General features: G+C 44.9%; 1 protein-coding gene across 2 annotated transcripts in view; it reads right to left on the reverse strand.

The window, feature by feature from the left end:
- The window catches only part of STOML3 (stomatin like 3), a 96,781-nt gene that overhangs the window by 55,384 nt on the left and 24,628 nt on the right, over nucleotides 1-16,769 (reverse strand). For both annotated transcript variants that reach the window (XM_029602752.1, XM_029602750.1), the window contains exon 3: nucleotides 6,785-6,888. In XM_029602752.1, coding sequence (XP_029458612.1) covers nucleotides 6,785-6,888 — 104 coding nt within the window. The remainder of the gene's footprint in view (nucleotides 1-6,784; nucleotides 6,889-16,769) is intronic.

Consider the following 16,769-nt stretch of genomic DNA (forward strand, 5'->3'; position numbering starts at 1 on the left):
CCTCACACATGATATCAGCAGGATATCAGTCCTCATACATGGGTGACATCATGTGATGCAGCCCGGTATATTGCATATGTGAGTATGCTCACATATGCAATAGGGATGTGAATCGTTTTAGGACGATTAAAATTATCGTCCGATAATTTTAATATCGTCTTAAACCGTTATGGAACACAATACAATAGAGATTCTAACGATTTATCGTTATAAATCGTTAGAATCGTGAGCCGGCACACTAAAACCCCCTAAAACCCACCCCCGACCCTTTAAATTAAATCCCCCACCCTCCCGAACCCCCCCCAAATGAGTTAAATAACCTGCGGGTCCAGCGGCGGTCCGGAACGGCAGCGGTCCGGAACGGGCTCCTGCTCCTGAATCTTGTTGTCTTCAGCCGGCGCCATTTTCCAAAATGGCGCCGAAAAATGGCGGCGGCCATAGACGAACACGATTGGACGGCAGGAGGTCCTTCCGGACCCCCGCTGGACTTTTGGCAAGTCTCGTGGGGGTCAGGAGGCCCCCCACAAGCTGGCCAAAAGTTCCTGGAGGTCCAGCGGGGGTCAGGGAGCGATTTCCCGCCGCGAATCGTTTTCGTACGGAAAATGGCGCCGGCAGATCGACTGCAGGAGGTCGTTCAGCGAGGCGCCGGAACCCTCGCTGAACGACCTCCTGCAGTCGATCTCCTGCCGGCGCCATTTTCCGTACGAAAACGATTCGCGGCGGGAAATCGCTCCCTGACCCCCGCTGGACCTCCAGGAACTTTTGGCCAGCTTGTGGGGGGCCTCCTGACCCCCACGAGACTTGCCAAAAGTCCAGCGGGGGTCCGGAAGGACCTCCTGCCGTCCAATCGTGTTCGTCTATGGCCGCCACCATTTTTCGGCGCCATTTTGGAAAATGGCGCCGGCTGAAGACAACAAGATTCAGGAGCAGGAGCCCGTTCCGGACCGCTGCCGTTCTGGACCGCCGCTGGACCCGCAGGTTATTTAACTCATTTGGGGGGGGGTTTGGGAGGGTGGGGGATTTAATTTAAAGGGTCGGGGGTGGGTTTTAGGGGGTTTTAATGTGCCGGTTTTGCGATTTTTAGATTTTTCACGATTTTTCACGATTTTTCACGATATTTTACCCCCCCAAACGGCAACAATACGATTCCCTCCCCCTCCCAGCCGAAATCGATCGTTAAGACGATCGAGGACACGATTCACATCCCTAATATGCAATATACCTATGGCGGGCAAAGGCATCTGAGGCTGGTCTGCTGTGTGCTCTGTTCAGGGAGCAGAATTGAGGAACCTTCCTGTTCCAAGGCGTTGCAAATAGATCCGCCTCTGAATTTCCACAAAGGCAAAAGATCCGATTCACAACCCCTTGATCCAGTGACTAATCATGGGGTCCGAAGGAGTGACTTAGTCTGTCTGCAGTCACATTCTCTGTTCTGGCCACATACATGGCTCTGAGCACCATCACATGGGAGAGGTCTCATGACCATATAAGGATCACTTCCTGACACAGGAGGTATGATCCCAAACCTCCCTGCTTGTTGACATACTACATGGCCACTTGGTTGTTGGTCTGTATCAGCACAATTTTGTTGGACAGCTGATCTATGATTTGACACAGTTGTTCCTGGGTAGACAAAGACCCTGGGTGCTTAGCCCGTTGACATGAGCACCTCAGCTCAGGGTGGACGCATCCATCATTAGCAAAATTTGGATCCAAGCATATTGTAAGTAAAACACCCGTTCCAGATTGGAATTTTTCTACCACCAGGAAAAAGAGTCCCAGAGGGCCAGAGTTACTTGGATGCAGTCGCATACAGCCTGAGTGGCTTGTCACCACTGGAACTTTAGGGTCCATTGGGCTTTCTGCATGTGTAAATGTACCAAGGGAGTGATATGTACCATTCCATCAGTCTTGACACATGCCATGCTGAAACCTGCTGGCTCATTTGAATCTCTATACTGTGATTACTCTTTCTTTTTTCAAAGTCGACGATTATTTCAAAATAAATGTAAACACTACTTCAGCAATCGATTGTTCAAATATTTCAAAATTTCAAATTTTTCGAACACCAGATCCCATTAAACAATATCCCATTATTTATACATTGGGTGCAAATGATTTATAGACCTTCATACCATCCCGCGTATACATTGCTTCAGTCTTCCAATGGTGACTTTCTTCTGTCATTGGAAGAGACAGTTCAGAGGGGAGACCTTCCCGATGTATCAGAATCCAAAACATAAGAAAAGTCAACCCCCAGAAGTCATAAGGGCATTCATCCTCGCTGTCATAGACAGGGGATGGGGCCAACAGTATGGGACTCTATATGGCTGGCCGTTGTGGCCCAGACCCCGAGGCCACCCCCATCACTGAGGTAGCTTCCGTCTCTGAGGAACCGGGCATGACCACGAGATCAGCCAATGGCTGCCTCATTGCCCCACTGGGCATCGATGCAGCCCAGGGTACTGACACCAGCAACAGGGATTCAAGCAGTTGCTTAAGGATGGATGGTGCTAGCCCTGGTACCATCGGTGCCGCGATCTTGATGCCATGCATGGCCCTCTCCATAGCCAGCTGTACGTGCCTCTTCAGCTCCTCCTCAAAGATTTCTGATGCCAAGGCTAGCTGGGATGCAGGAGGTGTAACCAAATCTTTGGATCTGAGAGGAGGATTAGTGGTGGACATCAGGACTAGTGGAAACTATGGTAAACCATTGGAATTGATGGAGGGTTGGTGCTCCTCACCATGGAGTCCCTTTGGGGGCATCAACACCTAAAGCTGGTGCATCCCCATGCCCAGCACCATACATCAATGGGGACCGATGCTGCTGCTTCTTCATCTTCCCTTGATGCTCAGATTGGTCCTTCCCCAGTGCTGAGACCAAAAACGACGAATCCAATGTCTTCAACCTGGATGAGGCGAGCGATAGCCTGTCTTTGGCATCCATGGAAGTTGTCGATGCTGATAGAAGCGATTACCTCACCAATGTCGATGGCTCGGTGTCCATTAGTGTGGCTCCGAGGTTCCTCAATGCCTATGCCTCCAATGCAAATGCCAATGGATCAGTCTTGTCTGTTCCAAAGAGACACTCCATTTTATCAAGCCAAATCTTACGCCCTTGGCGCATATACTGCAACCCTGAATGTCATGCAATAACCCTAGGCAGAGGACACATCTATCATGGGGATCCGTGATAGACATGGTATTGTGAAAGAAAAGGACTCAATATCAAAATTGATGGCAGTGTCTTTTGATGGCTGGCAGGCATTAAGCACACCATCGCCCCACAGGGATCAACTGCAAAAAGAAACTTACCAGAACCACCGAAAACCCTGGCTAAGACGATAAGGGGTAAACCAGGGGGACTCCGCCTCAACTGTGCAAATCCAATCACGCAACAAAAAAGTCAAAAATGTGAAACTTCAGAGAAGCCACAAAAAAATAGAGAAAGATTCACGAACCGTGAGACATGAGGTTCTGCAGAAAAGAAGACTCTGAAGGGATCCTGCATGGACACATGGAATACTGTTTGCGTGAACATGCTCAGAGAAGATCAAATTTCTAGAAACATTGACATATGTTTTCTGTGCCAGGTTCCATCAGATGATGTTATGCATGTGTGAAGACTTCCATCCTGCTTGTCTTAGGAGAAAGGAGAGAGGGGAGGGTGGACTAGGAATGAGATCAGGAGAAGGTAAGAAGATTGGGAATGGGGAGGAGAGGGAAAAAGGACCAGGGATGGGGGAGAATGGAAGATGGGGAATGACTGAGGAAGAGAGGGAAGATAAAAGGAGGAGGATCAGGAATTTATGATACAGTAAGGGCAAAGGCTATCGGCGCCATTTTGAATACTGGAGCTGATATAGCCCCTGTGACATAGTAAGGATTCCTGACAACCCCCCCCCCCCCCCCCCCCCCAAGACTTGCCAAAAATCCCTGGTGGTCCTGCCTTATCAAACCTTACATTCCTCATCACCCTTCTGTGAACAGATTTTATGGTGTCCATGTTATATAACAAAGCTAATGTGAAAAATACAATGTAAACAATCTGAATATGGGGACATAAAATGAAAATGTTCCCTCTTTTACAGACTGATGCAAAAAAGGTGCATTCAGTGGAACACACCTTTCTGCCTGCACTTCGATGCACATTTTCTGTGTGTAAAACTTACTGCCAATGCAGCAAGGAGTTTTGCATACAGAAAATGCATGCTTCTAATTTGCAGCACTGCTTAGTGCCCTTGTATGGATGTAAATGAGGGCATTAAACAGTGCGCCCCCAATGCAGAGAGACTATATCTGGCCAGCACACTTTTTAGCGCTGGAAATGCAACTTCAGGTCAGAGCTGGAGTTAAGTTTCAGTACTATTACAATGGCATTTAAAACCCCCAAAAAAGGGAAAAATATTTTTAAAAGTTTTAAAATATCCACAGATAAGTGTGGAATTAACTAGCTAAGTAGAGGCTGTTGCCACTTACCGGAATACGTACTGACTTATCTGTATGTATTTGGGTAAGTGGCGGCAGCTCTACTATCTTGTAGAGATTAGCAGCTGCCAGATAGCTAGATAAGTCAGTACTTATCCAGCTATCTGGCATGGTTCACCTCTGCCAGATAGCCAGATAAATCAGTATTTATCCGGCTAAGTGGCAGTAGTGCTGTCACTTATGGCCTGTCAGGGATGCTTCCCCCTCTTCCAGAATCAAAATGCACTTTTTAAACTCCTGATATATTTGCATTACTTTAGCTTATCACATTGGGAGCTAAAAAAATAAAAATATGGGCATTAAATATGTGCGCTGAAAACCAGTGCAAAATTTCTTAACGCCCAGATTACTTCATTTGCCTATTAGTGTTTATATTTAAAAAATGTGTTTTTGCACAATCATGTTGGTTGAAGCTTTTAAAATTATGGTTTTCTACTTGTGTCTGCTGTGGCTCTGCAACTCAGACTGAGGGACCAATATGCTAACTTGTAGAGGGCTCTACGAGAATGGCCCAATAATGCAAGATTTTATCTTGAAATACCAATTAATTTGCATATTATGGAAATTTCACACGTAGGCTTTTTTTTTTGCCAGAACATTCAGGCACAATTGCAGAATTTATCACAAAAAATCTTACCCACACCTCCCAAGATATAGCTGTTTCAAGCAAAAAGATGGGTTCATGTGGTTTTATGCACAAATTTTAATTTTGTGAGCATAGGTAATAAGTTGGGCTTGAAAGATTTTTCAGTTCATTATGCATTTTGCATAACTTTTACATTTTTGTTTGCAAACACAAAATATCATGTTAAATGCACTAATAACATATGTAACCACATTAATACATGTTAACAGCAAGTTTTTCATGCATTATTGCATTTACAAATGCAAATACTGGTTAGTATATCAGCCACAAAGAAATCCCTTGTTGCAGGATACAGCTGGTATGCAGTATATGCTATCTCCAGGAAGAGCAAAGATGGAAGAAGAGAGCCATGATCACATATTCTGCACCAGCTTCAACCTCCAGGAAGACAAAGATCAGGAAGGAAAGAAAATATACAAAAGGCTGTAAAATTGCATAGAATACTAAATCATTTACATCTGGCCTCTTGAGATCGTGGCATATTATTACATCTATCTATCTATTTATTTATTTATGAATGAATGAATGAATGAACTTTTATATATCGACATTCGTAGAACACATCACACATCACACATCACACCGGTTTACAATTAACTCAAAGAAAGGAAAATTACATTTAACGGGGGTGGGGTAAGGGGATCAGGCAAGAAAGGGAAGAAAAGAAGGGCTGGGAAAGAGAGGGACTAAGAGTAGAATACTGAAACGAAGTAAAGAGAAGAAAGTGGAGAGGAACCAAAATAGCTATAGAAACTTGCTATATTTACATCATTGGGAGAGTACATAAAGTAACTGGGCTAGCTATATACATAAATATATTACAAGGCGAGTTCTGCGAGGCAGGGTGGGCCTTGTCTAGGTTTGGTTAGTATCTGGGTAGGCCTGTTTGAAAAGCCATGTCTTGATGCCTTTTTTAAAGTTGCATAAGGATGGTTCTAGACGGAGATCAGTGGGAAAGGAGTTCCAGAGGGAGGGGCCAGCAATGGAGAAGGCTCTTTCTCTAGTGAGGGTAAGGTATGCAGTTTTGAGGGATGGGGTGTGAAGGGTGCCTGCAAGGGAGGTTCTGGTGGGCGGTTAGAGGATCGGAAACGTGGCAGTTCTTCGAGCCAGGGAGGGTTGTCTTTGTAAAGCGTGTTATGTAGGATGGTGAGAGTTTTGTATTGAACGCGGAAAGGGATGGGAAGCCAGTGCAGATCCTTTAGAATGGGGGTGATGTGGTCCCTTTTGCGGGTGTTGGTTATGATTCTCGCCATTGAGTTCTGCAGTATTTGCAAGGGTTTAATAGTTGATGACGGGAGGCCTAAAAGAAGGGAATTGCAGTAGTCCAGTTTAGATAAAATGGTCGTTTGCAGAACTAGGTGGAAGTCCTGGGTGTGGAGGAGGGGCTTACGTTTTTTAAGGACATGGAGTTTGTAGAAGCCCCCCTTTAGTAAAGACTTAATGTGGGGTTTGAAATTTAGGCATTGATCTAGTGAGACGCCTAGGTCTCTTACGGAGTGCAGTGGAGTAAGGGCTGAAGCAGAGTTATGAGGGGTGGATTTAGATGTGTGTTCCGGTTGCTTAGAGATGATGAGGATTTCTGTTTTAGATGCGTTTAGTGCAAGGTGGAGGTTAGATCTATTCTCATTTATACCACACTTATATGATTACCTTTATGCACATCCATATTGAGATAGGAAATGTAATAAGCATGAGTAGACCAGAAAGGAAAAGCAAGATCCAACCACAGCAGCCAATTCCTTCCTTAACAGCACCTGCATATCAAAGAGAAATACCAAAAACTGTAGTATAGATAGTTGATCAGAAGTTAAACATCTAGCATAATATGGGGCTGGATTTATGCGCGTAGGGTGGGTTATGCACGCTGAGCCTATTTTGCATAGGCCCGGCAACGCACATATGTCCCGGGGCTTTGTGAAAGGGGCAGGGCGGGCCAAGTCTGGAGCGGGACCGAGGCCTCCGGAACAGCGGCCGTGCCGGGGGATCGCTCGCCGGCACTTGGCTGGCGCGCGCAACCTATGCCTGCCCGGAGGCAGGCGCAACTTATGCAATAAAAGTTAGGGGGGGTTTAGCTAGGGCTAGGGGGCGGGTTAGGTAGGGGAAGGGAGGGGAAGGTGGGGGGGGGGGCAGAAGGAAAGTTCCCTCCGAGGCTGCTCCAATTTCGGAGCAGCCTCGGAGGGAACAGGGAAAGCCATCGGGCTCCCCTAGGGCTCGGCGCACGCAAGGTGCACAAGTGTGCACTCCCTTGCACGCACAGACCCCGGTTTTTAAAACATGCGCGCGGCTGCGAGCACATGTTATAAAATCAGGCGTTCATTTGTGTGTGCTGGGTTGCGCGCACAAATGTACGCCTGCGCATACCTCTTAAAATCCGGCCCTATATGTGTAAGTGTAAATCAAGAGCAACTGAGAAACCTAAGCAGAGAAAGAAGAATATTGCATGGCATAATGATTTGATCGCTGATGGCCAAATCTGGGAACATTTTGAACCTGTCTCAGAAATCAGATACTGTTCAAATAATCAATAATATGAACTCTTCCTTTAACTCCCTTCATCCTTGCCATATAGCACTTCTTAAAATGATTAAGTCCGACATTGCTTTATTCATCACGGATTTCACTAATTTCTCTCTAAAATATGGCTCTTTTCCAGATTCTCTAAAATAGGCTTTGGTTTGGCCCATAATTTAAAAACTATCTGCCGATGCTTCTCTTCTCGCTAGTTATCACCCAGTCTCTTCCCTACCATTCATGGCAAAAATTGTAGAGACAGCTGTTCTCCACCAACTATGGGACTTTCTTGATTCTAACAGTATTCTTAACCAATACCAATTCGGTTTCAGAAAACATCATAGCACTGAACTACTATTATTCTCAAGCTTTGACACAGAGAGACAAGGTTTTGATCAGTTTCTTCTATATCTTCTTGACATTTCTTCTGCAGTTGATCACCAAATCTGTTATGCTGGTGGACCCTTGGACCGAGGGGGAGTTGACGCTGTCTGTGGGGAGGAGTCTCACAGGCCCCCACCATTGGTAGGCGAGGCTGATGGAAAGTAGAGACCCCACTGGAGCTTCACCACTACCAGCTCATGTTTCCCTTAGGTTGAGCTCTCGGGTGCCAGGGCTGACTGGATTAACTTGGAGCCTCTGTGGAGATGGGATGTCCAGATGGAAGAAGAGTCAATACAAAATGAGTGCAGACCCTCTGAATATATCACAAACTTCATCAAAATGATCAGAGGTACATGGAAGAAGAGACCGTGGTGCAAGTTGAGGTCAGGAACAGGCAATGAAGCTCAAGGTCGAGATCCAGGCGAGTGTTGAGGCAGGCGGCAAAGCTCGTGGTCAAGGTCCAGACAAGAGTCGAGGCAGGTGACATAGCTCGTGGTCAAGGTCCAGGCAAGGGTCGAGGCAGGCTGTGTAGTTCATGGTCAAGGCCCAGTCCGAAGTCAAAGCCAAGAACAGTCCAAAGAATGGCGAAGAGGAACACAGGAGGAAGGAACACAGGAATGGCAATCCACTTCTCAGAAGCGAGGAGACCTATTGCCAAAGCACTGGCTGAAGGCAGGGACCAGTCTTAAATAATCCCTAGGTGGTGATGCCATCAGGGAGGGCTGTGGCCACTTTCCCGCCACAGGCCCTTTAAATAAAGAAGAGAAACGTGCGCACGCCTAGGAGGACACCAGGTGCAGGAGAAAGTCGGCAGCATTCCAGCCGTGAAGAAGCAGGGATCAGTGGCGTCAGGCTGGTGGCTCAGGGCCATGGACTCAGCAGCGTCGGGCTGGCGGCTCAGGGCCATGAAGAAGAGCGGCATTGGTGGCAGTGGCTCCCCGCCACTATCAGAAAGCCCGCGGCTGGCCCGACTGCCATAGTGTGGTGTCGGGTGAGTGAGACCAGCTGCAGGTTCCCGTGGCTGGCAAGCATAACAAACTCCTGCTCTCTAGGATGCACTATCTTGGGATAACTGGCTCAGTTCTGTTCTAATTTTCTTCATACCTTACTAAAAGGGTCCAACAAGTTCGTATTGAATTTTTTACCTCCTCTTGGACTTCCCTCAGTTCTGGTGTACCTCAAGGCTCCACACTTTTGACGGCCTTAATTAATATCTATTTAACACCATTATGCTACATTTTAGCATTATTTTTTCCCTTAAAAAAAGAATTGCAATATTTTAGCAATTCTTTTTTCCCTTGAAAGAAACATGGGTATTAACAGAATCATTTCTCGTTAACTGTCTTATAACCATTCAAAAATGACTTCACCAAAACAAATTAGCACTTAATGTCTCAAAAACAGAAAAGTCCTAACCTCTTTAGTCTTTCCTCATAGGGTAGCTGTTCCATTCCCCTTATCATTTTGGTAGCCCTTCTCTGTACCTTCTCCATCGCAATTATATCTTTTTTGAGATGCGGTGACCAGAATTGTACACAGTATTCAAGGTGCAGTCTCACCATGGAGCAATACAGAGGCATTATGACATTTTCCGTTTTATGTGGATAATTTAATGTCGGATAAATATTACTTTTATTCTTTTGTGTGTTGATCTTCACTTTACTCTGTTTAATCTTCAGAACTGTATCATAAGAAATTAAGTCTTTGTGAGATTTTGTCTCTTTTTCCAGGCTCTTCTATAAACCAAGAGTCCCTCTTATGGCAAGTATTTTTTTTTCTTTTTTGTCTTTTGTGTTTACCATCCACTTTCAGGGTTGTCTGTTCCTTTATGTTACTTTCATATTGAGCTCAATAAGCTTGCTAGTCTGTTAGTTTGCCCAGACCTAAGGTGATATTTCCTTTTGTAAGTATATGCATACACTTATCTGGCATTCAAGCTCAATCTGTTATGATGCAATCTCTGATGTGATGGTCTCTGGCACAGAAATTGTCTCCTCTAGGCGATGGGTCCTGAGATCGCTGGCGTCCGGTCTTCTATTGGTGACTGCCTCCGGAAGGAGTACCTACTATTTAACTATACCAATTCAAAAACTAAAGAAATAAATGATAATCAGAAAATCCCTGTTTTTAATTTCCAGGGAATAGCAATTACTTTACATGTCAAACAAAATCCTACTTCCCTCTAATTAGAACAGGCAAAAAAAATTACTACATTCCTTTTCAGTTGCTTCTGCTATCAACTACTCTGTCCCTTCTTTTATTTTTACCTTCAGGGCCAAGGAATCTCTCTGGGATCTGGAATCAAATCTTCTTTTTCTTTCAATCTCTCTCTAATCTCCCAGGTTACACAGGGTTACTGGTTTCTGGCTATTCCCCTTAGGGTGCAGACTAGTGCCACTTTTACAAATCTTTACTTTCCCTGGGACTGACGCTCTCAGTCTTCCTGGTGACAGGGCAGAGGTGTCAGTCACTTCTATTTAATTTTCCTTATATTTTAAAAATAGCTGCACTATCCCAAAACAAGGTTCTAGGGGCTAGTCACCTCAATTTTAGTGCTCCTACCCCAGGAAAATTACTAACAAAAGCCACCAGACTAGCTCTCTTGCTTTTGAGCAGTACAATACACATATAGGAGTACATTTTATAAAACCGCGCACACGAACAAAAGTACGCCGGATTTTATAAGATACGCACGTAGCCGCACGTATCTTATAAAATCCGGGGTCGTCACGCGCAAGGGGGTGCACATTTGTGCAACTTGCGCACACAGAGCCCTGTGCGCGCTGCCCGTTCCCTCCAAGGCTGCTCCGAAATCGGAGCAGACTCGGAGGGAACTTTCCTTCCATCCCCCCACACCTTCCCCTCCCTAACCCCCCCCCCCCGACCCTATTTAAACCCCCCTACCTTTATTCGAAAAGTTACTACTGCCTCCGGGCAGTAGTAACTTACGTGCACCGGCTGTCTCCTGGCGTGGCAGGCCCCGACACAGGCCGCTGTGTTGGGGCACTCGGCCACGCCCCTGGGCCGCCCACATGCCCCGAACACCCCCCCGAGCTGACACCACGCCCTGACCACCCCTTTTTGCAAGCCCCGGGACTTATGCGCATCCCGGGGCTTGCACGTGCCACCGAGCCTATACAAAATATACTCGGCACGCGCAGGAGCGTTTTAAAAGGGTTACGCACGTAACCCTTTTAAAATTTGGCCCATAGGGAGCCTGCAGGAAAACCTGGACTGGATTTTTGCTTAGACTGGCCTAGCATAAGTGATGGGGGTAGCCCTGGTCACACCAATACTCAATCTGGTCTAAGCAATTATTTTAAACTATTTTTCCCGGGAGCTACATGGACTTGCTTACCAGGATTCATCTTTTTCTCCAGGACGCTCTCTCTCTCACAGAGCTGACCAGAAGAGGATAACCCAGCATCCCTTACTGCTATCCCTGCTGTGTTCTGTGATGTGATGTGTCACTCCCAGGGAGGGGGGGGCTTTAGTAGTTTGTCACAGAGGGGCTGTGGAAGCTTGTCACTTCTACAGGGTCTTGCTAAGTGCACTCTGCTGATTGTCCTTCCCCCCTTGCCTTTATTTTAATCTGTCTTAGTTTTTGTTTTACTTTGATTTATTTTTATTTTTACTTTTGTGACTTCCCCTGTGGTGCTGGTATAACCTGGCCCCTTTAAGAGTCCAGGCTATGACATCATCATTTCTGGGCTAAGATGAAAGCAGCAGCTCAGTTTGATCTCTCCGAAAGGTGGGCAGCAGCAGCCCTTCTCTCTGCTTTAAACACTTGATTCCAGGGGAGAGACAGTACCAAAACCGAGGATGTATCTCCCAGGGCTACTGACCAGGAGGGAAGGGTTAGGTTGGCCATCATAGTTGGTGATTCAATTATTAGGAATGTAGACACCTGGGTGGCTGGTGGGCATGAGGATCACCTGGTAATATCCTACCTGGTGCGAAGATGGTGGACTTCATGCATTGCCTAGATAGGATCTTAGACAGTGCTGGAGAGAAGCAAGCTGTCATGGTACATGTGGGCACCAAAGACACAGGAAAATGTGGGAGGGAGGTTCTGGAAGCCAAATTTAGGCTCTTAGGTAGAAAGCTGAAATCAGAACCTCCAGGGTAGCATTCTCTGAAATGCTCTCTGTTCCACGTGCAGGTCCCCAGAGGCAGGGAGAGCTCCAAAGTCTCAAAGCGTGGAAGAGACGATGGTGACAGGAAGAGCGATTCAGTTTTATAAGGAAGTGGGGAACCTTTTGGGGGAGTCTTTTCCAAAGGGATGGACTCCACCTTAACCAGAGTGGAACCAGGCTGTTGGCACTAACCTTTAAAAAGGAGATAGAGCATTTTTTAAACTAAATCAAAGGGGAAAGCCGACAGTCACTCAGCAATGCATGGTTCGGAGGGAGATACCTTTGAAGGATACTAATGTAGCAATAGAGTTAGAGCATCCCAACAGAGAGGTTCCAATAATAAGAAATGTGGTCCAAGTGCCCATAATTAAAAACTCACCTGAGCTAAAAGATTCCAATTTCTCCCAGTCAACTGAAAAGCAGAATGTTAATACAAACAAAAACCACACTTTGAAATGTTTGTATGCTAATGCCAGACGTCTAAGAAGTAAGATGGAAGAATTAGAGTGTATAGCAGTGAATGATGATATAGACTTAACTGGCATCTCAGAGACATGATGGAAAGAGGATAACCAATGGGATAGTGCTATACCAGGGTACCAATTATATTGCAATGACAGAGAAGAGTATCTTGGTGGCGGGATGGCACTTTATGTCCGGGATGGCATAAAGTCCAACAGGATAAAGATCCTGCAAGAGACTAACGGCCCGATTTTAAATGGCTGGCGTGCGTAAAAAACAGGGGTTATGTGTGCGGCTGGGCCTTGCGCTAGCTGCGTGCATTTTAGAAGGGCCCCAGAAACGCGCGTAATCCTTCTTACACGCACAAGAGCCGGGCCGAAGAAAGGGGATGGTCTGGGGGCGGGGAGGGGTGGTCCAGGGGTCAGGGCAGGGCGGAACTGGAGGCGGCCAGTATAGGGGCCATTTGCTGCTATGCTGGGGGATCATGTGCTGGCAACCTGCTCAGGAGTTGGCATAAGTTCTAAAACAAAGGAAAAAAAAAAGGTAGGGTTGGGGAGGACATGGGAGTTGGGGTTGGACATGGGAGTGGGAGGGAGTATGGGCAGGGGGGTAGGGAACTAGGGAAGGCTGCGATGTGTCGCCATTAGAAAATTGTATTTTTCAATCCCCCCCTTGTGCGCACCGCATATGTTTTTAAAATCTACCCCTAAATGCACAATCAAATCTTAATGGGTAGAAATCCCTTGTGTGTTCAGGAAGAGTTTAGTGATAGGAGTATACTACCGTCCACCTGGCCAAGATGTTGAAACAGACAGTGAAATGCTAAGAGAAATTAGGGAAGCTAACCAAATTGGTACAGCAGTAATAATGGGAGATTTCAATTATTATCCAAGACAGAAGCAAACCTTGCACATAAGCAAGTATCAGCAAAAACCGGTGCAAGAACACACTTAGGCCATCCACCATCAAATATAAATAGTCTTTTTTTTTTTTTGGAGAGGGGGTACCCGTTGAGAGTGGTAAAGAAGGCTTTTAAATGAGCTTTATACTCTCAACGAGAGTGGTTAATTTTTTCCCTCTTCTCACCAAGATGATGTAAGTCACAACTGTATATTACCTTTTTCAACTATTAGTCATAAGGTACGACTGTTAATCCGGAGGCACTGGCAAGCTCTTGCACTTTCTAATCTACTTCATGGCTCATTGCGCTTCACTTTTAGGCGGGCAAGAAATCTGCGGGACCAATTGGTTCATGCATCTTTTACTTGCTCCGATACTGACTTTGGGTCCGCTAGGGGGCATGGTCCATGTGGTCATTGTTTGATGTGTACCCACACTTCGGTCCGGTCTGAATATATTCACCCTATTTCTGGTCAAGTTTTCCCATTACGTGCACAGTCTGATTGTACCTCTAGAGGGGTCATATATGCTGTCCAATGCCCTTGCCCTCTGGTATATGTGGGCAAAACGACCCGCATGGTGAAAACCAGAATTATTGAACATTGTTCGAATATCCGTTTGTCCAGAATAGATGAACCTCTGGTTAGCCACTGGGCACAAAATAATCATGCCATCTCTGATCTCTCTTTCTTGGTCCTGGAGGTGGTCCCCCGACATCCGAGAGGGGGAGACTATCCTGGGATGCTTGGAAGACGAGAACAGAGGTGGATTTTCACTTTAGACACAATTACCCCTAAGGGTCTGAATAGGGAAATAGAATGGCATTTATTCAGTTAATGTATTCTTCGTCCCGATTGGCTAGGCAGTCTCGCGATGTCATGGAGGTTTGGCGCCAAATTCTGCTCTTTAAAAGCGTTTTCCACTGGGGGTGCTTTGCGCTCCCGGATTGGTTTGAAAGGTATGTACTGTCTTAATGCATGTTATAAGCCATGTAGCCTCTATATTTCTAGCGATCCACCAGTTGTTACTCTTTTTGTTGTAGATTGATATTTATATCTGTGGCCCCTCCCGATGCAGCGACAAAGCGAAACACGGACCCGTGTCGGGGGACCAATCTAAATCATGTTTGCAAGTTTATGTGGAGTTGCCGATTACATTGAATGAAAGACTCTCTATTAAAGACTATTTATATTTGATGGTGGATGGCCTAAGTGTGTTCTTGCACCGGTTTTTGCTGAGATTTCAATTATTCCAATATTGACTGGGTAAGTGAAACATCAGGACATGTTAGAGAGATAATGTTCTTGGATGGAATAAATGAAAGTTTTTTGGAGCAATTGATTCAGGAACCAGTGCGAGAGGGAGCAATATCAGATCTAACTCTCAGTGGAGCACAGGATTTGGTGATAGAGGTAATGGTGGTGGGGCAATAGTGATCATAATATGATCAAATCTGAATTATTGACTGGAAGGGGAACAGTAAGTAAATCCATGGCTCTAGCACTAAACTTTCAAAAGGCAAACTTTGATAAAATGAGAAAAATAGTTTAAAAAAAATTAAAAGGTGCAACTACAAAGGTAAAAAATGTACAAGCGTAGACATTGTTAAAAAATACCATCCTAGAAGCACAGCACATATGTATTCCACGCATTAAGAAAGGTGGAAAGAAGGTCAAATGATTGCCAGCATGGTTAAAACGTGAGATGGAAGAGGCTATTTTACCCAAAAGATTTTCATTCAAAAATTGGAAGAAGGATCCATCAGAAAAAATAGGATTAAGCATAAGCATTGGCAAGTTAAATGTAAGACATTGATAAGACAGGCTAAGACAGAATTTGAAAAAAAGTTGGCCTTAGAGGCAAAAATTCACAGTAAAAACTTTTAAAAATATATCTGAAGCAGAAAGCCTGTGAGGGAGTCAGTTGGACTGTTAGATGATCGAGGGGTTAAAGAGGTTCTTAAAAAAAATAATGGCATTGTGGAAAGATTAAACAATTTCTTTGCTTTGGTGTTTACTGAAGAGGATGTTGGAGAGATACCCATTCCAGAGTTGGTTTTCAAGGGTGATGATTCAGATGAACTGAACCAAATCACGGTGAAAGTGGAAGATATGGTAGGCTAGACTGACAAACTGAAGAGTAGTAAATCACCTGGACCAGATGGTATACACCCCAGGGTTCTGAAAGAACTAAAAATTGAAATTTCAGAACTATTTCAATTAATTTGTAACCTAACATTAAAACCATCCATTGTACCTGAAGATTAGAAGATGGCCAATGTAACCCCAATATTTAAAAAGTGCTCTAGGGGTGATCCAGGAAACTATAGACCAGTGAGCATGACTTCATGCCGGGAAAAATCGTGGAAACTGTTATAAAGAATAAAATCACAAAACATTTAGATAAACATGGTTTAATGGGTCACAGCCAGCATGGATTTACCCAAAGGAAGTCTTGCCTCACAAATCTCCAACATTATTTTGAAGGGGTGAATAAACATGTGGACAAAGTTGAACTGGTAGATATGGTATATTTGTATTTTTAGAAGGCATTCGACAAAGTCCCACATGAGAGGCTTCTAAGAAAACTAAAACGTTATGGGATAAGAAGCGATGCCCTTTTGTGGATCACAAGCTGGTTACAAGACAGGAAACAAAGAGTAGGATTAAATGGTCTTTTTTCACAGTGAAAAAAGGTAAACAGTGGAGTGCTTTTTAATATATTTATAAAAGATCTGGAAAGGGGTACGATGAGTGAGGTTATCAAATTTGTGGATGACACAGAATTATGCAGTGGTTAAATCTCAAGTGGATTGTGACAAATTGCAAGAGAACTTGCGAGACTGGAAGATTGGGTTTCCAAATGGCAGATGAAATTAAACATGGACAAGTGCAAAGTGATGCAAATAGGAAAAAATAACCCTTGCCATAGTTTCACAATGTTAGGTTCCATCTTAGGAGTTATCACCCAGGAAAGAGATCTTGACATCATAGTGGATATTACATTGAAATCATTGGTTCAGTGTGCTGTGGCAATCAAATAAGCAAACAGAATGTTAGGAATTATTAGGAAGGGAATGGAAAATAAAACGATGGATGCCATAATGCCTCTATATCGCTTTATGGTGAGACCACATCTTGAATACTTTGTGCAATTCTGGTCGCCACATCTCAAAACAAATATAGTTGCACTAGAGAAAGTGCAGAGAAAAGTGACCAAAATGATAAGTGGCATGGAACAGC

This window comes from Rhinatrema bivittatum, chromosome 5 (genome assembly GCF_901001135.1).
Source record: "Rhinatrema bivittatum chromosome 5, aRhiBiv1.1, whole genome shotgun sequence".
NCBI classification, from domain to species: domain Eukaryota; kingdom Metazoa; phylum Chordata; class Amphibia; order Gymnophiona; family Rhinatrematidae; genus Rhinatrema; species Rhinatrema bivittatum.